Source organism: Cajanus cajan, chromosome 10 (genome assembly GCF_000230855.2).
Source record: "Cajanus cajan strain Asha chromosome 10, NIPB_CcT2T_4, whole genome shotgun sequence".
NCBI classification, from domain to species: domain Eukaryota; kingdom Viridiplantae; phylum Streptophyta; class Magnoliopsida; order Fabales; family Fabaceae; genus Cajanus; species Cajanus cajan.
In genome coordinates, this window is record NC_138526.1 from 50,185,650 (window position 1) to 50,212,239 (window position 26,590).

At 33.1% G+C, this 26,590-nt stretch overlaps 4 protein-coding genes and 3 non-coding genes across 13 annotated transcripts; all 7 read left to right on the forward strand.

Annotated features, from left to right (window-relative positions):
• The first annotated feature begins 471 nt into the window (after positions 1-471).
• LOC109806042 (dof zinc finger protein DOF1.7) lies at positions 472-2,150 on the forward strand. 2 transcript variants are annotated; one of them, XM_020368384.3, is made up of 2 exons: positions 472-715; positions 980-2,150. In XM_020368384.3, the coding sequence occupies exon 2, from the start codon at positions 1,057-1,059 to the stop codon at positions 1,693-1,695; it is 639 nt and encodes a 212-aa protein (XP_020223973.1). In that variant the 5' UTR covers positions 472-715; positions 980-1,056; the 3' UTR covers positions 1,696-2,150. The 2 variants fall into 2 exon arrangements, with proteins under 2 accessions (XP_020223973.1, XP_082921645.1); XM_083065519.1 differs by having other exon boundaries at positions 985-2,150.
• Positions 2,151-4,588: 2,438 nt separating this feature from the next.
• Positions 4,589-14,802, forward strand: LOC109805685 (uncharacterized). Of its 5 annotated transcripts, XM_020367856.3 has the most exons (18): positions 4,589-4,912; positions 5,245-5,339; positions 5,551-6,154; positions 7,210-7,339; positions 7,453-7,654; positions 7,722-7,835; positions 8,448-8,534; positions 8,613-8,672; positions 8,768-8,854; positions 10,115-10,186; positions 10,553-10,608; positions 10,939-11,024; positions 11,289-11,379; positions 11,468-11,625; positions 11,724-11,815; positions 13,547-13,627; positions 14,101-14,174; positions 14,257-14,802. In XM_020367856.3, exons 3-18 carry the CDS (start codon positions 5,593-5,595, stop codon positions 14,330-14,332), a joined length of 2,028 nt encoding a protein of 675 aa, XP_020223445.2. In that variant the 5' UTR covers positions 4,589-4,912; positions 5,245-5,339; positions 5,551-5,592; the 3' UTR covers positions 14,333-14,802. The 5 variants fall into 5 exon arrangements, with proteins under 5 accessions (XP_020223445.2, XP_082921642.1, XP_082921643.1 ...); XM_083065516.1 differs by having other exon boundaries at positions 4,589-5,339; XM_083065517.1 differs by having other exon boundaries at positions 4,589-5,339; positions 7,228-7,339.
• A 1,637-nt stretch (positions 14,803-16,439) lies between these two features.
• On the forward strand, positions 16,440-20,520 carry LOC109806015 (uncharacterized protein At1g51745). Its single transcript, XM_020368345.3, has 3 exons — positions 16,440-16,936; positions 17,084-18,138; positions 18,919-20,520. The coding sequence occupies exons 1-3, from the start codon at positions 16,764-16,766 to the stop codon at positions 19,971-19,973; spliced, it is 2,283 nt and encodes a 760-aa protein (XP_020223934.2). The 5' UTR covers positions 16,440-16,763; the 3' UTR covers positions 19,974-20,520.
• A 1,457-nt stretch (positions 20,521-21,977) lies between these two features.
• LOC109805425 (large ribosomal subunit protein eL28y) lies at positions 21,978-25,374 on the forward strand. 2 transcript variants are annotated; one of them, XM_020367487.3, is made up of 4 exons: positions 21,978-22,117; positions 22,203-22,368; positions 22,559-22,722; positions 25,019-25,374. In XM_020367487.3, the coding sequence occupies exons 2-4, from the start codon at positions 22,221-22,223 to the stop codon at positions 25,157-25,159; spliced, it is 453 nt and encodes a 150-aa protein (XP_020223076.1). In that variant the 5' UTR covers positions 21,978-22,117; positions 22,203-22,220; the 3' UTR covers positions 25,160-25,374. The 2 variants fall into 2 exon arrangements, with proteins under 2 accessions (XP_020223076.1, XP_020223078.1); XM_020367489.3 differs by having other exon boundaries at positions 22,084-22,108.
• On the forward strand, positions 23,342-23,432 carry LOC114916415 (small nucleolar RNA R24). Its single transcript, XR_003804865.1, has one exon. It is a non-coding gene; the product is annotated as a small nucleolar RNA R24 (small nucleolar RNA).
• On the forward strand, positions 23,929-24,018 carry LOC114916414 (small nucleolar RNA R24). The gene has a single exon (XR_003804864.1). It is a non-coding gene; the product is annotated as a small nucleolar RNA R24 (small nucleolar RNA).
• LOC114916413 (small nucleolar RNA R24) lies at positions 24,260-24,351 on the forward strand. Its single transcript, XR_003804863.2, has one exon. It is a non-coding gene; the product is annotated as a small nucleolar RNA R24 (small nucleolar RNA).
• Positions 25,375-26,590: the final 1,216 nt, after the last annotated feature.

Here is a 26,590-nt window from a genome sequence, read left to right on the forward strand (position 1 = left end):
TATAGTTATTTAATAGAATAGAAATATGTAAAAAGTAATGAGAAATTAGTATTTTAAAAATATATTATTTATATAATTAAATTTTTACTTTTATTAATTATTTAGTTAATAGTATAAATTATTTTTGTTCAAATATTCTTTTGTGAAAATTTTCATACAAATTTGCCTACAAACAAATGAAATTAAATCTATATGAATTTTATGATAATTTTAAAAAAAATTTACTTAAATCATTTATTCAACACACATTATTTTTAATTTCTTAATATTTATTTTCATAATCTACTAAATTATCTCTATTAAACACACCATATATGACAAAAAAAAAAAAAAAAAACTTCACTATACACAGGACACAACGTGATTTTTCACCTTAATATAATTTTTATGTATAAAATTAGAATTACGTGTGAATTTAATTTAAATAAAAAATATATAGTGGAGTATTAAGTCATAGTTTGGTTAAGTGATTAATGGGAATACAGGTAAAGATTGAAGGGTTGGAGCAGTGAGCAGAATAGAGAGGAGTGTGAGAGAAGAGAAGTAGAGAAGGGAAGGGAAGGGAAGGAAGGGGCATTTTCTCTTTCTATTTGAAGGCTGCGGACTGTGCTAGTCATCTCCATTCTCCAAACAAACATCGATTTTCTCGAATCTTGTTTGCCATCTCCAGTTTCCTCCATCCACAAGCCAACTTTCAACTTATCCATCACACCATGTAACTTTCTCTCTCTCTCTCTCTCTCTCTCTCTCTCTTTCTGCTTTTCTTTATCTTCAAGCTTCAAACAAACAACAACTTTGTGGAATTGTTTGGCTTCTGCATAAAATCACCTTTTTCAGTTCATTTATTAGGATTTTGGTCGGTTTCAGTCAGTTATTATTATTATTATTATTAGTTCTACTAAAACAAAACCCTTCTCACCCTCTGAACAAATATCCCGCGTTTTTGTCTTCTTTCCCTCACTTGTTGCTTTTACTTCAGATTAGATTAGATCTCCACGCACGCTGACAAAAACTGCTTCAAAACCCAACAAGTTAGTCCCTTTTAGGAACAGGAGAATGCAGGATCCAACGTTGTTCCAGCCCATCAAACCCCACTTTCCCGAACAAGAACAACTCAAGTGCCCGCGTTGTGATTCCACCAACACCAAATTCTGCTACTACAACAACTACAACCTCTCTCAGCCACGCCATTTTTGCAAGAACTGCAGAAGGTATTGGACCAAAGGTGGTGCCTTGAGAAACATCCCCGTGGGGGGTGGAAGCAGAAAGAACACAAAACGATCATCAAATAACGCCAAACGCCCTGCACCATCACCCTCACCCTCCTCTGCACCCGTCTCAGAACCCGACCCGACCCGGAATCACCCCAACCCGGTGGATCAGAGCACAAGGATGCTTAGTGTTGGTGGGAGTTTCAGTTCCCTTTTGGCATCAAGTGGCCACTTGGGGAACCTCTTGGAGGGTCTCAATTCAAGTGGGTCGAGTCTAAAAATTGTGCAAATGGAAGAGTTTGGGGAGAATGTTTCGGGTCAAGTGGTGGATCCGGGTTCGGGTCGGAATCCTGGGTTGGATATGCAAAGTGATGGCGCTGCAGAGAGTTTTCTGAGTATGCAAAATGGTGACACAAGCTGTTGGAATGGGACTAATGGGTGGTCTAACCTTGCTATTTACACTCCTGGCTCAAGCTTTCAGTGATGAAAAAATCAATTGAATCTTTTTGGCTGAATCTGGCTTTTACTACTTACAATGCTACACTTTGCCATGCTGATCTGTATATGTAGACATGTTGTGAAAAGGGTTACTTATATTATATATATAACTAGGTTAAGCTTAAGCCTGTTGAATGTTGGTATATGATATATCATATATGTGGTTATAGGGAGGATCACAAACCAGAAGAAGGCCACTCAATAGGATCAATTAGGTAAAGTCTTTTCTTTTCTTCTGTTTCGGGTTTTTATGCTTTTATGATGAATGATGGAAGAGACAAGGAAAGCTTGTCATTTTTTATGGCCGAGTATGGAGAGAGATGAATGTTGTTGTAGTGAGGTTGTTTTGTTTTCAATCTCATCATCACGTAGAGGAAGTGTTGCCATGGCTTGGAGATATTCTAATTTATTTAATCTATCTATCTATGTATGTATTTCACACGCGCATTTTGTTATATGCTTTTTTAATAACCTCGAGTATCTATGGTAGTGTCCTACTTGACAAGTTGCTTCTGCACTAAATATTTTTGGTAGTGGATGGAGATTACGCTGATTTGGGGATCCAGAACTGCACTATACAAAATTTAATTTATACTTTATGTTCCTTTTTAATGGAGGATCGACGAGGTTCAAAGGAAATCTATAATGCATCTTTGTTATTTTTTATTCTTAAGTTTCCAACTTGGCCATTGTTTTTCCACTGATCACCATATTTGGTTTCTTTAAATGGATTTCTACCAGAAAATGTTCAGTTTGTTTTTGTTCAATTTAGATATGGAAAAAAAAAAAGAAGCAAAGTCTAGCTTCGTATGCCACATAACTAATTACAATTTGAACTAGTTGTCTGATTGATCGATCAAGTTATAAGTGAGTTCTCGTGGACCACATACCTTGCTGATGCTACGTTCAATACCATTTACTCAACACATAAGTTGGATTGGTGGGTCAGTTTGACAAGGTCAGAAGTTGGACTAAATTACTCAAGTGTTTTATTATTGATCTTTAATGGGAATTAGAGTAGTATTTCATTAACATATGTCAACCCTTAATGTCAATTTTTACAATAAAAGTTGTATTTCCATTCTAATTTGAGAGAATAGTATAAAAAAGTACTTAAGAAACAGCATATAGAATTTATTGGTTTGAATTTATGTTGTGACACAATCACTCATTCTCTCTCATGTTTGTGCAAGTTGCATTACTCGAGGGTTTTGATTAATTTTTGGTCCTAGATGGACAACACGTCAATTTTCTGAATCAAATGGTACATTTTAGGGTGGGGAGAGTCGAAATTGTTTGGATTCAAAGCCTTGGTGAATTATTCAAAGATAACTGCTATTCTTGGCTGTGGACAGCTACTATTTATTTGCCATTTGAAATGATGAAGAAAGGAAAGAGTGTACATCTTTTTATACTAAAAGAAGAAAGATAATATTCGTATTTATTTCCTTCATCTAATTAATGTAGTCCATGTCAACTTCAGACTAGTTTGGTTCCAGAGGTGGGGATGGTATTGCTATTCCATTATGACTTCTCATTTGGAGTTTTAAGTTCTGTGTGTGGAGTGTGGATAAGATTTTTCTTAAGTATTTATAGGAGAAAAAAAAATATAAAAGATAATGAGCATGTTTTTATAAATAATGAACAAGTTTTTATAAAAAAAATAATAAACAAGTTTTTTTTAGAAGCTAATGAGTTTTTATAAATTAGTTTGTACCAATTTTTTTTTAACAAAATTTTATGGAAAAGTTTATTCAAAGGCTCTTATATTGTCAAACTCATGTTAAATTAAGAGTGTATTTGACAATAAATCATGTAAATTAGCTTATAAATTAGTTTGGTTAAAATATTTTTTATATGCGAATTTATTTTAATAATTTATGGTTTATTTTCATGAGTTATAAAAGCTTATGAAAACAAGTTAAATGATAAGATGTTAGTTAGTTTTTTTTTTTTTATATAAAATTATTCTTATTAATTTATTTGAATTCTCTTTTTGTCTCAAATAACTAACTATTTTTATGACATTACATTTATTAAATATATTTTCAATTTAATAAGTTAGTTTATAAACAATTTTTTCAGCTTTTAATATCTATTTGTAGTTTAAAAGTTTTTTTTTTTTTTTTTACTAAATTATAAGTTTTTGGTTTTGCGCCTATTATAGATTACAGAGAATAATTAGTCGAATTTGTTTTTGAACATTTTCATTTGAAAATAATTAATCCATCTCAGTTGGTGCACAGTGGCATGAACTGTAGTTGATGACAGTTACAAGTTTCCCAACTCATGCACCTGCAACTAGTATAAATACATTATGCATACGTATATACAACCTCACTCTCTTGTATCCATTTCATTCACTTCATTACTTCAATACAATGAAAATACATTTCCGCTCACAAATTGAGAGCACTCACTCTTCTTACATTCTCTTTGATTCACTGCCTTCGTCATTTTTATTCTTAAGAAATTACTTTCATTTATCTTAAAGATGCAAGTGAGTGAAAAATTATTTATATTAAATGTAAGAAGTATGAGATACCTAAATAAAACTCACGGAAAAAAGTATTTGATCCTAAATTTTAAATTAGAATAAATTTTTGAAAATTATAAAACTAAAAATAATGACTTTAAATTTAAGAAATCAAAAATAAATTTAGTTAAAAACTAAGAAAAACATATTTAAGACTAAATTTAAATATTTTTTTGTTCATATAATATATTACTTTTTTTATGTCGATACTTGTAAAATTATTATTTTAAAAATAATTATTGTAAAATTTATTTATTTTATTTTGATTCCTGGTATATGTATTAATCGGATCGGAGGTTGTAATAAAATAAAACTTTATAAAATTTGACAGGAGGGTCAACTGTGCTCAACGCTCATCTAAAAGAAGTTGAAAAGAATTGGTTTGTTTGTAAGGCGATAGAATTATGAATTATTATGCCCTGTTTGGCTCTTCTCTTCCCTTCTCAAATCCTTTTAGACAAACACAAAGGATTAACGTTGCTTATGATTCATCAAAACAAAGACAAGAAGCACACTCACTCAGTTCAGTCACCTTGGTTTAAGGTTCTCTTCTTTTAATCAACTCCAAATGTCTGGGTGAGGCAAAAGATCCACTTGCAGCTCAAACAAATTCCCTCCTCGCGCTCTCTCTTCAGCTCCACCCACCACTTTCGTTCAAATTCCAAAGGTATTGTCAAATTCGAGTCCTGCCCATTCCCAAATGTTCGATTCTAACCGGTGGGTCGTTACCAAAAAACTGTGTTTTTCCTTTCTCTGTTCACTTGTCATTAGCTTGAGTTTTTTGGGTGTCACTGATTTGGACAAGAAAAGGGTACGTGCTAAATCTTGGCTAGAGGGTAGTTTTTGAGGAAAATTTGTTCAATTGCTGTGTTTGCTAACACATGGAGCGTTGGAAATGAAATTATTTTTTGTTTGTTAAGGTTTTTGGGAACTGGGAACTGGCCTTGACAATGCCAAATTTTTTTATCAATCTTGAGTGGAGTTCTTGTTTTCTCTTAGTGCTACATTATCAATATCAAGTGATGCTTAATGTGGGGAAGTAGAGCCTTCAGAAGTAACCTGACTCCTGAGAAGTTTAGAACTAGACTGAAATTGTGAGTTTATTTATTTATTTTTGAATTTTCGGTAAACTATGGTTGGTTGGTTGGTTCTATATCTTGAGAATATGAAATTAATCTAACTCAATTCAAGCATATGAAGCAGGATTATCTAAATAAACATTTCAGAGAAACTTTTCCCCTTTTTCTGCTTTTTTTAATCCTTTGATTTTTCTATTAACTGATGTATGTGGTGTACTATTTCCAGAACATAAAGGATTTTAAATTTGTGAAGGGGCTGTCATGCTGAATGTTGCAACCTTCCAGTGGAGTAGGGATGGATTCTGCAATAGATGATATGAATCTGATTCAGCAAGCCCAGAGGCATCACTTGGTTGTGAGGGAGATTGGTGAAGAAATTGATTTAGAAATTGGGCCAGGGGATGATGATCCTGCATTTGGTAATGCTAATCTAATTGGTGGCCCTCCAAGAGAATCTTCTACGGAAGAGCACGGGGAGAGCAAGCAGATGGTGATGGTTTCTCAGCTTCCTAACGATGTTCAAGATATGTCAAAGTCCCAACCATCTAAGAGGAAGAAGAAGGTTGTTAAAAGATGGAGAGAGGAATGGGCAGACACCTATAAGTGGGCTTATGTTGATGTAAAAGATGAGACAGCAAGGATTTTTTGCTCTGTCTGCAGGGAGTATGGCAGGAAGCACAGAAGAAATCCTTATGGGAATGAAGGCAGTCGTAATATGCAGATGAGTGCGCTAGAAGAACATAACAACAGTTTGCTTCACAAAGAGGCTCTTCGTCTTCAAATGGCCTCCAAGGATAAAATAATTGTTGACAAGCCTGTTTATGTAAAAGGTTGGCCATCTTGGATCCTATAATCGCTGGCATGTGCAGATAATGCTTTAGATTCTTTGAACATGTTGATGGTCTTCAGTGTGTTTTACAATATATGAATATATTGTTTATATGATTCATTGAATACAGTCAACTATGCTTGTTCGAGATAATTTTAAACATTAACTACAACTATTAACGCATAGCAAATATATTGTTAAAAAGGCTATGAAAAGATGCATTTTATCAACTATATAGGATGCTATGAATATTCTATGTGGCTGCCTTCTACAGATCCCTTTGAGTTATATGAGTACTAACATCATGCTGTTTGATAAATATGAACATAACTGTGAATCCATTCTGTTTTGCAAATTGAATTATTTTAGTGATTTGAGATGATTTTCTGCCTTTTATTTATTGCTCCCTTTTCTCTTATTCCAACTTGGACCCTCCCCTCTTGCTCATGCCCCTTTAGAACTTCCGCATCATGTGAGCCTCCCCCAATGTTCACTGATAATCCTTAAAGAACCTTCCATATTTTTGGCCTCGCACCCCTCCGAGGCTCTGACTCAACATTTGGTCCTTTTCTGGACCATTGGTCCCATCAGTTAACCTCAGATTAGTATGTATCCCTGTGATTTTCAGTCATTTCCCCTCTGATTCTCTCCCTCCGCATTTTTTCAGCTATCCTTGCATAACAAACTTCTCTTTTGCATCATTGCATCCCATGGTGGTCATTTCTTCAGTTCCTCTGAAGTCTGAAGCGACCATTCCCTATGCTAGGTCCATTATTTTCTTTACAATCCATGTCTCTTTCTCCTATATACTTGGACTAGGGGCATATTACAAATTTTAGTTGATCTTCACACTTTACAATTTTATTGGTTTCTGCCTCTGTCCTTAATTAAATTGATTTTCATCTTGTTTAATATCAATGTAATTTTCTTAAGCTGCATCCTACAATGTCAGATTTAGGTTATAAGTACTTTGATCAAACTTTATTTTATTTTATTTGTGTATTATGAAAAATATTATTGTTTCTTCTGTGTTTTCTGACAATTTTATAATTGAAGATATTGTGTCAAAAACAGCTGGATCAATTCTTGAAGCTGCTCTAAAAAGGGATCCTCATGAGGTTGAATTCATTCAGGCAGTTCAGGAAACAGTTCATGCTCTTGAGAGAGTCATAGCAAAAAATTCGCAGTGAGTTTTATGCAAATGAAGTAATAATTGTGTATTTATTTATTTACTCAACAGACTTGACAATACTAATGCTTAAATATTGGATGCATTTCATTACTATTCTTATGTTTCAGTTATGTTAGCATCATGGAGCGCTTGGTGGAACCTGAACGAATGATTATTTTCCGAGTTCCATGGGTGGATGATAGGGGTGAGACGCATGTTAATCGTGGCTTCCGTATACAATTTAACCAGTCATTGGGTCCATGTAGGGGTGGTATTCGTTTTCATCCATCAATGAATTTAAGTATAGCCAAGTTCCTTGCTTTTGAACAGGTATTATAATTATTTTTGTATTTAATGCAGAAAAATTCTCGTAAAGCTAACCACTCAACTTTTTCAGAGCCTAGCCTATATTAATGTCAATGCATTTTTGTCTAATCTGAACCTGGTGCACCTGAAAATTGACAAGTTGGAAACCTATACTCTAGTCATCATGAACAAAAAAGTGCAGAATGTGAGAAGTTTTCTTCCTTTTCTTGTAATAAAAGAGGATGATAAGCACAAACATTATGAGGATAAATATGCAAAACGGTCATGGGTTGCATATATACATGCATATATCGAAATGAATAAAAATAAGTTTACTAGAAAAGAAATACAAATGATATATCAGAGGGGAAGAGAGAGACGGGTTAATTACTGCTAGAGGGTATACAGTGGAAGAGATTGGGTTGGGGGTGTTTCAGTTAGAGTTCTTCTGAATGTTCTCATACAGAGATTTTAGGTTCTAAACAAATAATACCTGCATAAGACACGTTTTTTTTTTCCTACATATATTTTAAAGACTGCTGGGGGATTTATTCATTTGGTATATTCTTCTTTTGTGTGACATTTACCTAAATGTATGGAAAAACATATGCTTATGCTTGAGAGATGTCTCCTTTCCACACAGGCACATATGCTCACACATATATAATCTTCAATTTTATTGACTGATCATGTGTATCTAAGGCTTTTTTTTTCTTTCAAATTTACTGAGGTTCATCTATCAACAAGAAATAAGAATCTAGATTGCAAGCTGCATTGATTTTATTGGACCAATCATATGACACATCCTTCTCTGCAGACATTAAAGAATGCTTTATCGCCTTATAAATTAGGAGGAGCAGCTGGTGGAAGCGATTTTGATCCAAAAGGAAAAAGTGATAATGAGGTGCATTTTCAACTTATTTTATCTATATCTACTCAAGTACTTACAAAATTTCTAAGTGTTACTTTGATAAGCTGGTAGATCATGCGATTTTGCCAAAGTTTCATGAGTGAGATGTATCGGTATATGAGTCCTGACAAGGTAACTAAAAATATATCCTTTTTGTGTATCTTTTAACCTAGTTACATTGAAAACCTGTTCTACATCTTATTCTTCTCTTAATGTATGTTTATTAGGACCTTCCCTCAGAGGAAATGGGTGTTGGTACGCGAGAAATGGGTTATCTTTTTGGTCAGTATAGACGTCTAGCTGGTTATTTTCAGGTAATGTAAACATTCTTTTAAGCTTTAATTAACTATTAGGTGTCATATTCTCCCTTTTAATATGTGATTCCCCCTTAAATCCCATGTATTTTTATATCTCAGATTAAGAGATCACTTTTTTAGTACTTCCCCCTCCTATTCTATATTGCTATTTTCATTTTTTTGTTAGTAATTTTTTTTGTAGATAAAATTCCTTTCTGATGAAGTACACTTGTGATTTTGTCATTTTGTCTTAAGACTAGAAGAGGCACTTATGAAGGCAGTTTGATAAGACAATTGCAACTTTAGTTTATTATATGATGATATGATGATTTTCTCTCTCTTAAATTTAAGAACTGAATGAAGTTGACCGAAAAATTGAATGTTGATGTACAATAAAAGAACTTTAGGTTCATCAAAAGCGGGAGGTGGTTCTAGCATGTGGGCTTTTTTTTGGGGTTAATTTTAAATGATTTTTTTTGTCTCTTTTATATCATCTTAGAAACACGATGACTTTTTGAAAATTTAAGAATTAGATACCAAGTGAAAGAGTTCTCTTTATAGTATATTAGTATTAATATTATAGATTCATGAAGGCTGGAGGCTTGAAACAAGAAGTTCACTTCAGTTCAGATGAGCAAGGTGTGCTGTGGGCTTATTTCTCTGTTCTTTTAGTTATTGCAAGAATATAAAACCGCTGTTGATGGACTTTCAAGTATTGACTAGTGGGAATGTAGGATTATCTGAATTAGTAGGTTTTGAGTCTGTTTTGGTATAACCTTAGAAACGCTTGAGAGTTTCTCTATTGGAAAATATTCTTTATTTTCAGTAGAGAAACTCTCGAAAGTGCTTTTTACTTGTATCCAAACAGACTTATAACATCCTTTTGCTTCACTTTTTTCCTTTGTTTCTCCCCATATTTTTTACCTTCTTTTTTTTTGGCTATTTTTTTTACTGTGCAGTATGCACAAAGGAATGTGCCTATTTGCACAATATATTACATATCTACGATAAGGCTCCTCTAAAGTGAGCCTGTTTGTGAAGTGTACAAGTGTATATCTACCCTTGATTTGATTTAAAGTACATTGCAATCTTAATAAACTAAATTTTAAACTTGGATACACATTGTGCACTTAAGTTTGCTTTAGAGGAGATTTTTCCACTCATCTAATCAGTTCAGCAGAATGAATTTTTGAAATACTGATTATATTGGGATTGATGGCAGAAAGGAAAACAGAGTAACTTTTATGAATTTTTCAAATGTATGCCTTACTTATGCAGGGAAGTTTTACAGGACCAAGGGTATTTTGGTCTGGCTCCAGTCTTCGACCTGAAGCTACTGGTTATGGCTTGGTAATTTTACTTTTAATTCTTACACTGTAAATGTATGGTGTATTATGAAAATATGAGTGAGTATGTACAAAATGTGGCCTATGGTAACTTTCTTTTTGTCATCATTTATATATGCATATTATTTTGAATTTCTCAACAAGATATCCTTTTATGGCAGGTTCTTTCAGTTTCCTGTGCCATGGCTTCTTCTCTTATTAGTGACCTCTAAGCATTGTTATCTAGATTTCATATCTACCATTTATTATTTTTTATTTTAAAGCAAGGCATATAGCATGCTTGTCCATTATTGACCTAGAATATCATCATAAAGAACTATTTGTCTTGTTTCAAGTTCTTACATTTGACAAGCTTTTCACACATCTGTAGGTTTTCTTTGCGCAGCTCATACTCGCTGACATGAATAAAGAACTCAAAGGATTAAGGTTTCTCTTTTAATTTAGGCCATTTTATAATGATTGTTTCTACTAACTTGTCCATTATTGATGATACCTTTTTAGCCCTCATTTGTTGCTATATATATATATATATATTCATAGAATGCTGCGAAGAATCTCATTTTAATAATTAGTAGTGTCTCTAGAGTTCAAAACTCCTGTGCTTTTTGAACAGACTCCCATTTGCATGCATTTCAATAATTTTGTTTGTTATTTTAGCTGCTATTTATACCAACTATCTGGTAAAGTTTGTAACTTATTATCTTTATTGTACACATTCATGATTCTCAAATCCTTTTCATTTATATTTTTCTGTAGATGTGTTGTGAGTGGATCTGGAAAGATTGCAATGCATGTTTTAGAGAAGCTTGTTGCTTATGGCGCTCTTCCCATCTCAGTATCAGGTAATTTTAGTTGTTTGAGCGTACAGAAACTACTCCATTTCTTCTGGTGCTGTATACATTATTTATTCATTTATTGTAACAAAAATACACGTGTTCGTCCCGTTTTTCATTATTGCATGTCAGATGTCATGTTTATTATTCATCCTCATTAAGGATAGCATCAATTAGTAGGATTGTTGTAACGTAATTGTTGGGATTGAATTCCTCGATATAGACTAGTCTTTTGAAGGCATATGCAGTTTTTTGACAAAAGGTTTTTCTCAGATTCAAGAGGATATTTGGTTGATGAAGATGGATTTGACTTTATGAAAATATCCTTTTTAAGAGATATCAAAGCTCAACAAAGAAGTTTGAGGTTCATATCACTCTGTAAAAATCTTGTATATTTTTCAGATGAGCAATTTTATCTAATTTTTCCTTATCCATAAATCTGGCTTGTGTAGAGACTATTCAAAGACCTATGCTCGGTCGAAATATTATGATGAAGCGAAACCCTGGATTGAAAGGTGTGATATTGCATTTGCTTGTGCTTCACACAATGAAATTGATCACTCTGATGCCATTAATTTGGTTAATTCAGGTTGTCGCCTACTAATAGAAGGTAGTTGTTTCTATCAGATGCACCATGTGTTTGACTATATTTTGCTCTTTTGTCTCATATTTATTAAAGGCAGTTACTTTATATTATTTATATCCAAGGTTCAAACATGCCTTGTACCCCTGAGGCAATTGACGTTCTGAGAAAAGCCAGTGTTCTCATTGCTCCTGCTATGGCTGCTGGTGCTGGAGGGGTATGTTTAGTTTATTTTTCATATTTATTCACACAGATTTTGATCTTAAATCTTCAATAACAAGTTAACAATGATAATGTATAACTAACTACCTTATTTTTATGCTGCTATAAGGAAATTCACAATTACGATAAATATTATATTTTGATGCAGTTATGTTAATTCCAACTGGAACTTCTAAGTCTGGTTGAAGTGAGATTTTTATGCAGAGTTAGTTCTATATTTTTTGATATTTTATTTAGGCTTCACTTGACTTCAGGGTCCAGAGAAATGGTAAACGAAATGGAAAATATTTTCTAAGAATTATAGTTCCTTGTTTGAAGAATTTTATTTCTTTGTTTTTCCCTTCATGTTTAGCCCATAGTACAAACGTTTTAATTGTTTAACCAGTACTTCCCTTATTTAGTTGACTTTCTAGATGAAAAGTGATAGCATATTGCTTGTGAAACAGCAGAAACTGCTCATCGTATATTCAGACATAAAGCAAACTCTAAAAATAAGGCCTTTGTAAAGTAATTAAAATAATTTATTAAGCTTATTATATTTTTATTTAAATATCTATCTTTTAGACTTTTTAGTATTCAGAATTACTTTTTTGTAATCAATTTTATTTAACTTTTCTTTTTTAATTGATAATAAAGTTAAACCGATTAATCATTCTTGAAACATTCTTGATTTTAACTAAGATTTTATTTAGTTCAAGAACTTTTTGCTGAAGCAACAATTATTGAAATTGCTAAGTGCTAACATTATTATATAAGTGATATATGTATTTGGAAAAGAATCATGTCTTATTTTAGTAATTGAATATGTTAATCAGTTTATCGTTTTTCACTTGTAAGATTTCTTTTAAGACCTTCAATTCTAAAAAAAATGGAATTAATGCTTATGATAATTGGTATTTTGGACTATTCTAACATTTACAATATTGAATAATGAATTTATTTTATATATATATTAAATTGGACCAATAAGAGATGAAAAATTAACTAATGAGATAAATAACTTGTTACGAATTAGGAGAAAAGAGAGTATTAATAACATGAGTGACTTATTTTTAGAAGAAAAACATTTACTGCTAATATTATCCATATGACAATTAGTAATTTTCCTTCGACTTTTTTAATTAAAAAATATTAATCGTTAACAATATTTTTGGGGCCTATAGGCAAAGGCTTTTTTTTTTTTTTTTTCAGGGGTGGTAATTCATTAGCTAAAAAATGTTAATAATTTACCCATGTAATTGATATCCACCATCACCATTATCCTGAAGCTTTCATTTGATGATGTAATTAACTAAGAGCCTATTAGGACACAAGCTTAAAAGCACTTTTAAGAGTTTTTCCATTGGAAAATATTATTTGTTTTTAGTAGAGAAGCTCTCGAAAGTGCTTCTATCTTGTATCTAAACAAGTTTTAGGAGTTATAATCCCTTAGCTTAACACTGTAAAGCAGTTTATTAACACTTGTATAAGGTGATCCTCTTGTTGAATTTCTTTCTTTTTAAATGCACTTTCATATACAACTTCAGTCAAGTGTGCTCAGTTAGGCTTATTCACACACTTGTCATTTCACAGCATAAAACTTGAATTGAAATCAACATAAGCTTATGTCAGATTGATTAGTATTGTTTAACTGATTCTTTTTTCAAATTATTACAGATTCTACATGAATGTGTGATATGATATCTGGAGGTACCTTCCTCTAATCATCTGTTCTCCTTGCTTGCAGGTTGTGGCTGGGGAACTTGAATTAAATCATGAATGCAATTTGATGCACTGGTCACCAGAGGATTTTGAATCTAAATTGCAGGTAATTTGAAATCTGTTCCTGTATATCATAAGTTTGCCTTGAGAACTGTAATTGGTTGTGAGCCTGTGAGGTTATCACATGGCACATTTTTCCTTTTACTGTAAATCCTTTTCCCATACAAATTGAATAAAACCCACTCATTATTTCTTAAAAAAAAATGTACAGTTTCCTTCAATGCCAGCTATTTTGTGCCGAGGAACACTGTATACTGAGGATGTGTGTTGGGGAGAATTATTCTTTAAAAAGTGCATTACTTGACCAATAGGAATTTGATACTTACTAAGGCATTTCCAGATTTGGGTGCTGATCTAATGCTAGACCAACAATCTTAGCTAGACAAAATTTGACAAATGCGGAAATTTTGATTTATTCTTATTTAATTTATACTTTTTTCTTTCAAACTTTGGTAGGCACCAAATGCATACTATTTTATGGTAACTAATTTCCTCAAGTTTTCTATTTTTATTTTATAGGAAGCAATGAAACAGACTTATCAAAGAGCTATGAAAGCAGCAACTGATTTTGGCTATCAAAAGGAAAGTCCCGAGTAAGTGTATAATCGATGAAAGCTGTTGTAGTTTTCAGAATTAATGCTCTCCTACTTAACGCTTGTAAGCATGCTTTGTCAGGGCTTTGGTACATGGTGCAGTCATCTCTGCTTTTCTGACCATCGCTCAAGCGATGACAGATCAAGGCTGTGTATAGAAGTTCATCAAAACCTTGAATGCCTCAGTGCTGAAATTTTTCATATGGATGGAAATCCACATGCACCTAATAATTGCAAGCTATGGATGGATGTTGATATTGCAGTCTCCAAATGAGAAGACGTTGCACTAATGAGAGATCATGTTTCCTTGTATAATGTGACAATTTAAACATAAAGAAGTTTTAGAGGATGAGTTGCTGTAGCAGATGTATGGTTTTAGTTGTACAATAGAAAGGTGGTCCTGATTACTATTGCCGGGAAATAGGATATATTGTTCTTGCCTCATTCAACCCATCTAGATGCTTGTTTCTAGTTTGGATGTTGAGATCAGAAATAAAAGCTTAGCATTGAATGTGCTTAATTTCTTAAAGATCTCTATCCTAAAATTGTGAATGATCTGTTATGCATGTCATAATGTTCCTTTAGGATCTTTTTTATATTGAACTTGAAAGTGACTTTGTGTGTGTTACCTTTCCAAGTTTTGGAAGCAAAGTATTAAATTCTGTGGTTTATTTTAAGAGGGTCTCGTGTATTTTATAGCTTTTGAATGTGGTGAAAGATGGGAATGTAGCTGAGGGTATAACAGTGACGAGTTTGTAGATCATTTTTCCACTTAATTTATGAAATATTTTTAGATATACACAAGTCATTCTTTTCATTTAATTCGTGAGTGATGATTGCAAAACTAGGGCCACACAATCTTATCCTCGAAAGGATTGGGTACAGATGCATTATTAATGTATCATCAATTCAAATTAACTGATTTTTTTACAAGTGATTGACAATTTATTCTCGGTATGTGTAACTGATTAGACCATTTATAAATAAAAAGTAATTAATTATTTAATTAATTAAATAAAGTATATTTATTTCCCAATTCAAACTGAGTATAAATATCTTTAAGATTAAACTAAATTAACTGTAAACTCAGTGCTTAGGGCTATGTTTGGCCTAGTTTCTTTCATGCTTAAAAGTTACATTAGAATTGAAGTTCAAAATATTTCTTTTTTAAAAAAATGTATAAGTTATTTGATAATTCATTTTAAAATTTAGAAAATTTTAATTTTATTTAAAACTGGTCCTGATAATTACATTCATTTACCATTTGTTTAAAAAATATATATTTTTATTTGAGGTAATTTCCTTTTGTCAGTATGCATAGTCCAAATAAATTCTTTAGTAGATGTTGAAATTTCCTGTCTGAAAAATGAGATATTTGAGCAATAATAAATCACAGATTCAATCCTAAAAGAGTAACAAAAAAAACAATTAGAAAACAGAAGAGAAGGAACTGGGTAAGCATATTCAAGTGCCCAAATTCAAAAGGAGAAGGTATGACGTTGGTTGCATATGTAGTAGAACTAAGAAGAAAAGGTATAAAATGTTAAAACTCAAAAATTGAAGGGAGGTCCATGAAAAAGAAACTTTGCATAAACCAGAAAAAATGTTTCTCTAGACAATATTTTCAAAAGCTCTTTATATTTTATTTTTTCTAGAAAATGTTATTTTTTAAGGAAAAAAAAAAAGGTCAAATTTTCACTCAAAAATGAAATTTGACATTTGAAAGATACTTTTCATCATGTGTTACTCAAGTCAAATTCTTTTGCATTTAAAGAAAGAAAAGAAGTGATTAAGTTGGACTTTCCAAAAGTTTGAATTTGACATGTTTGTAAATTAATTAAGTTGTTTATCTAATATGCAGTTTTTTTTTTCAGGCTTGATAAAAGTAATTGAAAATGTGTCTTAACCTAAAATTTACTTTCATATAAGACCCATTCAATAAAGTTATAAACATATTTTTAAATGCATAACACATGTTTCATTTTAAACAATAATATCAATTTTATGTTAATTATTTATTTTTTTGTCCATAATAATCTTACTCAGTTTAAATAGGTGAAAGATATTCATGAATATTAAAAAAATATTTTAATAAATTAAAATCTTTATAGAATCCAACAAGTATATAATTAGAAAATATTACAATAAAAAAATGAACATATTATTATTAATATTGGTATTGTTACAGTATTTAAATTTAATGCGAGCAAGACTAGAGAGGAAAAATAGGTTAACCTTTTGACTTTTGTATGATGTATATAAAGTTTCCTTGAGAATAGGTAAAATTATGGGATATGGAGCAATGTTAATCCCTTTGTTCCAATCCGAAGTGTTGCCAGAAATATAGGAAATACAACACAAGCTCACTCACAGTCACTGGTCACTCTGCTTCATGAAAATTAAATTGAAGTTGAAATCACGCCACAAAGTCTAGTGTTGTATTTCTATGTGAAAACAAGGACGTTGATTCTTGTTCTGCTCGATTTGCACCCTTACCCGGTGCGTATTTATTGCATGCTGGATCACCCACCACGCCACTCTCTGATTTGATTTTAGGGTGCAATGGTGTTGGGTTGAGACTCGGAGAGAATGGGAGAGAACGGAATCGACGCCACGGAGGGTGGGCTTGTGTGGGTCCGCCGGCGTAATGGGTCGTGGTGGCCGGGCCGGATAATGGGCCTCCATGAACTGTCCGAGACTTGCTTAGTTTCTCCGAGATCGGGCACTCCTGTTAAGCTTTTGGGCCGCGAGGATGCTAGCGTGTCAGTGTTTCTTCTATCCCTTTATTTCGCTTTGCATGTCAATCCTCTTTATTGCTAATTGTTGAATAGTAAATATTCTTATATGCGCTTGGGATTGGAATTGTTGTGGTGTTGTCTGATTTGGGGGAAATGAATTTGTGGTTGTAGGGATTGGTATAATCTTGAGAAGTCAAAGCGGGTTAAGGCTTTTAGGTGTGGGGAGTATGATGGGTGCATTGAGAAGGCTAAGGCCTCTGCTGCCAATTCCAACAAGAAGGCCGTCAAGTATGCTCGCAGGGAAGATGCTATTCTTCATGCTCTTGAGCTCGAGAGTGCTCGCCTGGGTAAGGAGGCGTTAAACTTCTGCTCTGGCTCGCCTGTTTTGCCCCAAGGTTCGCCGGTTATGTCTCCTTCTGGTGCTGATGCTGATGCTGATGCTGATGCTGATGCTGATGAGGATGTCACTGGTGATGACGATCTGACTGACTCTGAAGACAATTCTAACTCGCCTCCTGAATTGTCCCAATCTGGTCTGTCTTTTGAGGAGCCCAGTCAGAATGGTTTTTCCAAGGGAAGGAGAAGAAGGACACCTAATGATTCGGAAGATGATGGAACGGAAGGAGTCAAGCGGATGAGGGGGCTTGAGGACTTGGGCATTGGCGTAGTGTCAAAGAGGAAGGTTCTGGGTGCAGGTAGACCTGAGGCAGCTCAGCAAAATGGTGGTTTTCTCAACAATTCAAACCCATGGAATTGCCTCACAAATGGGACTTCTATTGTTGGTGGTAAGGGTCATTCTTCCGCAGTGAAAAGAAAGAGATCGCAAGTGGCAAATACTCATGAATCATTGAGAAGGAAAAGTCGGCGCCGGCAATTGACTAAGGTTTTGGAGAGTACAGCCATGGTGTCAGTTCCACTAATTTGTGATCAGCTTCCTGGTTCAGGCAGTTCTCCGCTCTGTGGAGTCACTGATAGTAAGACTTCGGGATTAGATTCCAATGAACCAAAAAAAGATTCTCCATTGCCAATTCATAATTCTGATAGTACTGAGGCTGCTTGTGAGAATGGAACTTCATTAAATATTTGTGATCATGGTTGTGTAGCTTCTCAAATCAATCACACAGTAAAGGAGAATGAAACTTGTGCTATAATTAAGAATGATTCCTCTGATAAATTATTTGATGTACCATTTGTCAGGGTTCCTGAGGAGGAGAAACATGCCACAGGTATGTGCTGTGTGCAACTGAGTCTTTTAGACACAAATGTTGGAGAAGTGTTAATAATTTTTTTTTTTGAACTGCCTCTTTTGTATTTTATCTTCTTACTCCTTATGTTTGATTTTCTGTATTTGGCTATTTGTCATTTTAATTATTCTAATTGTTTTGCTTATATTTTGATTCATATACGATTTCAGCACATGGAATTTAAATAACATAGATGGAAAACGACTGTGGATCCTTGAAGAGGCCCAGTGATAATATATTAACTACTGAATGAGCTAAATTATAACATGATTTTATAGTTGTTCTCTTGTAGAAGAAATGGCTTGAGACACATTGACCTTTTGTTTAGCACTTGATCAAGTTTCATTAATGTTATTAACTTGAGCTGCAGAAACAAATTTTTCACTTGTTAAAGTTTGCTACCTGTACCTGTTTTTATATGGTTTTCATGGTTTTTTTCTTGCATTGCAATGCTATACAATACGTAGTTTAAAGTGCTTCCTTTGTAGGTATGTTGAGTTGGTATAAGTTGGTTAGTTTAATATGCAAGTGTTCTGTTTGAGGTTTTCAAACCAATACTTTATTTTTCTTTGCTCTTCATCTATTTGTAATTGTTTCTCTCTCTAAAAAAACCTCTCCTTTTTCTGAAACAGTAAAATATAGTTCAGTGACATTTCGACTGTGCTTTCTGCTTCACTTTAGCCGTAACTCTTGCTTCTTTATATTCTCTGTGGTTTGAGGAACGCCCTTGCTGAAATGCACTGATGTAATTTCTTCTGCCAGGTTTCTCACCTGTTCCTGCTTGTTCATCTGCAAAGCCACAAGTTGATGCACTAGAACAACAATCATGTCATCTTAGTCAATCTGAAGTTATGTCATTGAGAAACGACAGTCAGAATATTGGTCGTAGAAGTTCAGCTGCTGGTCATAATTCTATTGACCATAGAACAGAGAAAGATAGTTCAGAGTGGCAGTCAAAAGGAAAGAGGAATTCAAGACATTTTAGTAAAAATAGAAAAGAAGTCTCAAGAAAACACATGGACATGGATGATGAATCCAGTGCTTATTTGGCAGGAATAGAGAAGTCCAGTGGATTCTCTCAGGGTGCTGAGCCAAAAGTTGATCTGAATATCATTGGTGCTACATCTCAAGTTAGGTGCAAACCTGTTGCTGAAGGCCAATTAGAAGGGATTCAGGATATGAGCAAGCGTATTAGGGGGACAACAGAAGTAAAGCTATTGCCTGATGGATCTCTCACACCTCAGAGATCACTTCCTTATCGCCAGTCTCGTTTTACTGTCAACTCCAGATATCAAACGGTAGATTTTCCTGGAAGAAGTTATTGTTCCGATGCTTCGTTATATGATGTTAAACTAGAAGTTAAATCCAGCTATCGGCCACAGCATGTCCCTTTAGTTTCTCTTGTTAGTAAACTATATGGTAAAGCCTTTATTGGACACCCTTTGACAGTAGATGTTTTGGATGATGGTTATTGTGATAGAGTGTTGAGTGGCATTGGACGTGACATGGAAGGTGGCGACACTTTTGTGATCAAGCCAAACTCGGCAACTGGAAGAAAACGTTCCAAGAAATTGTCACGTTTTTCACGCAGTAAATCTTCCAAAAAGAAAAAATCTGGTCTGTTGAATAAAAAGATTCGAAAGTTGTCCTCGCTGACTGGACACAGGCAATCAGAAGAGAGAAGACCAGTGGGAAATAAGCTCAAGGGTCCTATCATAGCTTGTATTCCCCTTAAAGTAGTATTTAGTAGGATAAGTGAAGCAGTGAGTGGTCAGGCACGGCCAACAAACCGTGCAATACCAACATCCAACCCTTGAACTTCAGTTATTGGGAAGGAGTTGCAGACAACGGCTTATATGGAGAATTGTTTCTTTGGTAACTCGAGAGATTTTTGGTTTAGTTTTGCCGACAATAACATCTGGTTTATCTATAAGTGCAGTTTGCAGCATAAGATTTTCAAGACATTTTCCATTAGAACTGGCAGGATTTGGTTGAATTGTAATCCCCCTGAGGCTTCTGTTGGCTTTGTAAATAATGTAACATTAGCTGAGTTGTAAAGATGATCTAGTATTAGGTAATGGTGACCTGATATTAGGTTCTCAAAAAGTCATCTCATGAATTCAGGTTCTCCAAAAGTCGTCTTCATACTGTATTCGGATGTTGGACGGGAATATTTTTATTCTCCAAGCCGCCTCTGAATTCTACAAGGTTATAATTGAAAAAGAAAATTGAAATTGAGAATACTTGGATTTGATGCCATTCCACTCTTGCATATTTGTATTTGCTTGGAACTTTTTCTGTATTCATTTGTGATCAAAACGTACGAAGAGTTAATCAAGAACAACATAATTTCCTTACCGCTTATCAATTATCTATGATTATGATGAATTGTTCCTAACTTAAATCGTGGACATAGTTATGTCTGTTTCTGATTTCTCCCTGGATCGTAAAGTGCGATTATTTCCTTCCCTTGATTAAAGTGCATAATCAAAGTGAGATTGCTTTTTAGCCCATAAAATATTTGTTTTCCACCTTCAGCTGTTAGTTTCATCAGGGGAAAAGAACAAAAGGGCATTTTAAATTCTTGAGTGATTTTCTTTTTGCTGCCCAATATCAAACGAAGCTAATGTCTCTTGCCAAGTTATGTATAGGGGGAAAAGGAGAAAAAAAATTTAGTATGTTTCACTGAAAACAATAGATTCACTATTTATGGTCTTTTCTCTTAGAGGAATTGAGATTGAAGACTTAACAACTCGTATTATAGTAGTAAATATAGATAAAGATCTTCATCCCAAGTTAATTCATGAATTCTAAGCTTTTAGTTTTAACCGACTATATAACTATAAGTCTAGTAGAAATGTAGAAGTCATAAAATAAAACACTTGAAGTGTGTTTGACAAAGCGACGAACTTGTAAGGTTCTTTAACCTGCTTATAAGTTCATCCAACTAAAATAAGCTTGTGTTAACTTTTTTTATCTCTTTTTTTTTATTATTATTATCATCAAATTTATTTGAAATTCTGTTTTTATCTTTTTTAATTTAAAAATTATTTTGTTTATATGTTAATCTCTCCTTATTAAATAAATAAATGTTACTTTATAAGAAGAAAAAAAAACAATATCGTGCCTGTTTTCATGTATTTTTATTTTTATTTTCCAGTAAATAAAAAAAATGATTGAAGAGTATAAATAACTGCGGCTGAAAAGTTATTTTTATAATAATTGTTTTAATTGAGATGTGGTTTATAAATTTAATTGAAAGATTCTCTGTATACAAATTGAAAATAATTTCTTAAATGAAAAAATATTTAGGATTTTTTTTATAAGAACGTCTTTTTAAGAATTTTATTTTTATTTTTTAAGAATTTTTCTTAAGATCTTATATCTTTCTATATATTATTTTTATCTTCATTTCTAAATTTTATTTCAATATCTTCTTAAAAGAAGTTACCAGTAAAAACTAATTTCATATCACATGTAAATTATTTATTATAAGTTTAAAATATAATCAATATAATAAAAATATTTATTTATTATGAATTGAATTATAACCTATTTTATATATTTAAAAGTATTTATATACTATATAAATTTTAGTTATATAAATAAATAATTACCATATACATTATACAAGATAAAATAATAGTTATTTAAAAAAATCTATGAACCAAAATGTAAGATTATCTTTATTATATGTATAAATAATAAATTAGTAAATAAAAAATAGATCATAAAAAAATAATATATATATATATATATATATATATATATTAACAGTGCAATTTATCTTTTTTGTGTGTGCGTGTTATGCTTTAGGGCTTTGGGCCCTATTACTATTGGACCGGGTCTAATCCAAAGAGTCGAATTAGGGTTTTTCATTTTACTTGCTATAAATTCTGACAGAAAGAAAACACCCTCTTCCTCTTCACTCTCCACTGCGCAACAAGCGAAGGTTCTTCAGGTTTTGGTTTTTCTAATTGTTTTTGTTAGTGTTATCTTAAATTTACGCTTTGATCTGAATTTAGATCTGGTGCGGTGTGTCTCAGGTGAGGAAGTAGAAGAAAATGGCGACAGTACCTGGACAACTCATCTGGGAGATCGTGAAGAAGAACAACGCTTTCTTGGTGAAGGAGTTCGGAAGGGGCACTCAGAGCGTGCAGTTCAGCAGAGAGCCCAACAATCTCTACAACCTCAACACTTTCAAGTACTCTGGTATGTCCTTGTCATCTATTACGTCATTACAGTTTCAATTTTTTGATTTGTCATTCAGTTTTTGTGTTTGGATGATTTGGTTATGCTTTTGATGTAAGGTGATCGATGAATGAACCGTTATGTGTGTAGTGTTCTTGCGTTTCAATCGTTTGCGAGTGAAGCTCACTTAATGTTTGTGGTGGTGTGATAGGTTTGGCGAACAAGAAAACTGTTACTATTCTGCCTGCTGGTAAAGACCAATCTGTGTTGCTGGCAACAACAAAGACAAAGAAGCAAAATAAGCCGAGTGCTTTGCTTCACAAATCTGTCATGAAAAAGGAGTTCAGGAGGATGGCAAAGTCAGTGCAAAATCAGGTAATTTGGGAGAGAACTAAATTAGTTTCTCTGTATGTTTTTTAGGGTGACTTCCCTGTTTCATTTTATTGGTATGGACTATGGAGTAAATGATGTATAATGTCTTTTTTTTTTTTGGTAGCTGCATATTTACGTTAGCCGTTATTCTCAGTAGCTAAATTTGCTTTTTGTTTTAGCTTTGGCTTGTTGAAAAATGTTTTAAATTGTTGTGTGCCTTTTTTTTTCTTTTTGCATTTGACCATCATGTGTGCTGGGTTAACTACATTTTCCCAGTCAAAAGCTGCTAGATGAAAGTTTTGGGGTTTGTCTTCATTTATGAGAAATTGTGTGTTCTTGCAGATCAATTACAAAATAATTTGATGCGTTAAATTTTGTTGTGTATGTTTTATTGTTAGTTAAAGATGTCTTGTTTATCCAGTTTTTGGTGATTGCTGTATAGCTAGCTTAACATGTTGGACTTGAAGGCATTTTGGTACAGCATAAGGGGGATTTGTGAAATATTTTTTGTACAATTCATCGTGTCTTTATTTTGAATGATTAACTTTTGTTGAGAAATATGACTGTAGATGTTGTTTGGTACATGAAACCTTTTTAAACCTCCCACATAAATGAGTTTTTCCTTGTGGTGATGAGGCTATAACATGTAAGCAGAAATCCGTAGTCGGGTTTCTTCAATGAAATTTACTTGTTACGCTTGGATTCTGAGCTTTTATCATTCAGAAGTTCTTTCATGTTTTTTATTCCTTTCTGTAGTGCGACTATCCTGTTTCATTTAAATGGTGTATGATTCTGGAAAGCTATTTTTATTCCTATTTGACAAAATTTGTTCTTTGGTAGCTGCATTTTTATTTGCTGTCAATCCCAGTAGCTAAATATGCTTTTCAACTTGGCTTCAGCATCCTGGAAAAATATAACTACCTTTTTTTGTTGTTTTGATGTTGCAGTTAAATTTCAAATTGGTTTAGTACTTCAACCTTTGTTATATGTCTTGTCTATCAAGATTTTGGCAACTTGTGTGACTTTTGTTTTTGGGTGATGAAGCTTGCTTAACATGTAAACACTTGAAAGCATTTTGGTACAACCTAAGGGGAAACTGACATGGTTTTGTACATTAACGTACATGTTTTTATTTTAAATGAATTGTTTGTTGAGAAACATGACTGCCAGATGTGTGATTTGGGAACCTCTGCTATGAGTGAGTTTTTCCCAGCGGTGATGAGCCTCTAACATGTAAGAAGAAATCCTAGTCTGGGTTCTTCAATGAAATTTACTTGTTACGCTTGGCTTCTGAGCTTTTATCTTTCAGAAGTTATTTCGTGATAGTAGTAATGCAATTATTAATGAAAGATTATGGCCTTTTTTTCTTAATTAGGTATTACAGTATCTCCTTATGCTACCACAAAAATTATTATAAAATGATTTTATTTCTTTTGTTCCGAATTATTTGGCAATCAATACCTTGTCAATCTGCTTTGTGTTAATATGAAATTGTTTGTTTGGCTACCTCTCATGGAATGTAGTAATGCAATTTTTAATACCAGCGGTGATGAGCCTCTAACATGTAAGAAGAAATCTCTAGTTTGGTTTCTTCAATGAAATTTACTTGTTAACGCTTGGCTTCTGAGCTTTTTATCAATCAGAAGTTATTTCTTGAATGGAATAGTGTAATTGTTAATAGAAGGATTCTGGCCTTTTTCATTTAACTATTACGGTATCACCCGATGCTGCCTGAAAAATTATTATAGAATAATTTTGAGTTAATTACCTATACATTTATACTGGTAACTAATTATATCTTTTAATTGTGTCATGTCACTGTTAAAAGTAAATGTGTTTACAGTGATATGGTACAGTTAAAAAATATAATTGGTTAGCAGTGTATAGGTGATTAACTCTAGTTTTATTTCTTTTGTTCCGAATTATTTGGTAATCAATACCTTCTCAATCTTTGCAATTATCATAGAACGGTTTTATTTGTTTTCTACTGAATTCTTTGGCAATCAATACGAAGGCAATCTGCATTGTGTTAATATGTAATAGTTTGTTTGGCTGGCACACATAAATTGTTCTCATGAACATGTATGTTGTAAATGAACATAATGTGCGTTTGCTCACATGCAATCTTAGGTTTATTTTTACACAGTTTTGTAATTTTATTTCATATTTTTGCTAGCTTGTTTACTAGTTCTTCTCTACTCGTTGAATGCTTATTTTCTTTGATTTTTTATTTTTGTTAACTAGTTGTATAGCCCCGCGTGTATGCACGTTGCTAATTGTGTCTTCTTATGTATTGCAGGTTGCAGATAACTACTACAGGCCTGATCTGAAAAAGGCAGCTCTGGCAAGGTTGAGCGCTGTGCATAGGAGCCTCAAAGTTGCCAAGTCTGGTGTGAAGAAGAGAAACAGACAGGCTGTCAAGGTTCCTGGCAGGAAGTGAATTCACAAGACTTCAATTGCATTCTACATTTCTACCATCTTTTTGTAGTTTTTGTTCCAGAACTCAGATTTTAGATTTGCGGAGTTTTGTTTGGAAAGGCAATTATTGTGTTTTCAATATACAACTGGAACTACTATGTTATAGTTTTCAATCATTTTTTTTTTACGAAACGGTTCAAGGATGGATGTTCTTGCTATGATCATATTTTTTGACAATGACGGCTTCTCTTAAACTGCACAGAAATTTGATTCCTTGAACATAAAAGGGAGAAACAAGTCGTGGCCCATTAACAGTTTTTTTACTTTTACTAATTAGAACTATTTTTATAACCCTTGTAACTGGGTCAGAGTTCGTGTTGCTCATAATGATGCAGGAACAGCCCAATGCTTGCTACGATGTTGCTCGTTGAAAACGATGATGAAGTTTAAGTAAAATAATGAAGACTAGCTTTATATTTTGTAACGGAGTCCCTATTTGTCGTCACGAGTGTTGAACTCTTTCCACATTAAACATTTATCCTTTTTCTAGAAATGGAATCTCAAATTCATATGGCAATTTCTTCATTGCCCAAAGATGTTCCCATTAAATCTAAGGAATATTTTTTATATATTAGAATTAAGTTACCTTTTTGTTGTTTAATAAAGAACTAGACTATTGTGTTTTTAATTTTATACTTTTAATAAATGAACACGCTAAAGATATGACGCTCGTGTTCTTTTTGTAGCAGCCGTTTTGTGTAATTGATGAATTGTTGCAGGCTTGTTACACACCTGGGTCTAATAAGCATAGCTAATTTTCATCGGTCTAATCATAAAGTAGATACATATAACTGGTGTTCAATTTTTTCTTTTTTAAATATTTCTCAAAACCAAAAAAAAGTAATTTAAAATTTATGTGATCAAATCCGTGATAATAATAGTCTGTTTACAAAATATTGCCTTAAGCTAACCTAATTACAAAAATTGAAAAAGGACGCAGTTAAAAATATTCAAACTATTTAATATAAAACTTGTGTTAAATTTTATTTTGAAATTGTACCATTGTGGTCTCCTTATGACCGACTTTAGGTCTGTCAACAATTCCACCAACCAAGAGGTCTCTTAGTAGGGATGGCAACGGGGCGGGGCGGGTACGGGTTTCATGATACCCGTCCCCGTCCTCGCGACTGAAACCCATACCCGTCTCCGTCCCCATACTCGTCGGGTATATAAATTGTCCCATCCCCGTCCCCGTCGGGTATCGGGTATACCCGTACCCGTAAAAAAAATTAATTTTTTTATATAAAAAAATTAAGTTTTTTTAACTTATCTTTATATCATATTACAATGATAATTAGGTTGTTTGTTTATCTCATATTTTAATCAAGAGACTTTTTAATAATTAAACAACTACAAATATTTCACATCATAATAAATAACCACACATAATTAA

Bases quoted from the DNA above. Each gene is read 5' to 3' on its own strand.
- LOC109806042 (XM_020368384.3), top strand. From the start codon at position 1,057: ATGCAGGATCCAACGTTGTTCCAGCCCATCAAACCCCACTTTCCCGAA.
- LOC109806015 (XM_020368345.3), top strand. From the start codon at position 16,764: ATGGGAGAGAACGGAATCGACGCCACGGAGGGTGGGCTTGTGTGGGTC. The intron at 16,937-17,083 runs GTCAGTGTTTCT...TTGTGGTTGTAG, and splicing joins GGCCGCGAGGATGCTAGCGT to GGATTGGTATAATCTTGAGA. The intron at 18,139-18,918 runs GTATGTGCTGTG...TTCTTCTGCCAG, and splicing joins GGAGGAGAAACATGCCACAG to GTTTCTCACCTGTTCCTGCT.
- LOC109805425 (XM_020367487.3), top strand. From the start codon at position 22,221: ATGGCGACAGTACCTGGACAACTCATCTGGGAGATCGTGAAGAAGAAC. The intron at 22,369-22,558 runs GTATGTCCTTGT...GTGGTGTGATAG, and splicing joins CAACACTTTCAAGTACTCTG to GTTTGGCGAACAAGAAAACT. The intron at 22,723-25,018 runs GTAATTTGGGAG...TATGTATTGCAG, and splicing joins CAAAGTCAGTGCAAAATCAG to GTTGCAGATAACTACTACAG.
- LOC109805685 (XM_083065516.1), top strand. From the start codon at position 5,593: ATGTTGCAACCTTCCAGTGGAGTAGGGATGGATTCTGCAATAGATGAT. The intron at 8,535-8,612 runs GTGCATTTTCAA...ATAAGCTGGTAG, and splicing joins AAGGAAAAAGTGATAATGAG to ATCATGCGATTTTGCCAAAG. The intron at 8,855-10,114 runs GTAATGTAAACA...TTACTTATGCAG, and splicing joins GTCTAGCTGGTTATTTTCAG to GGAAGTTTTACAGGACCAAG.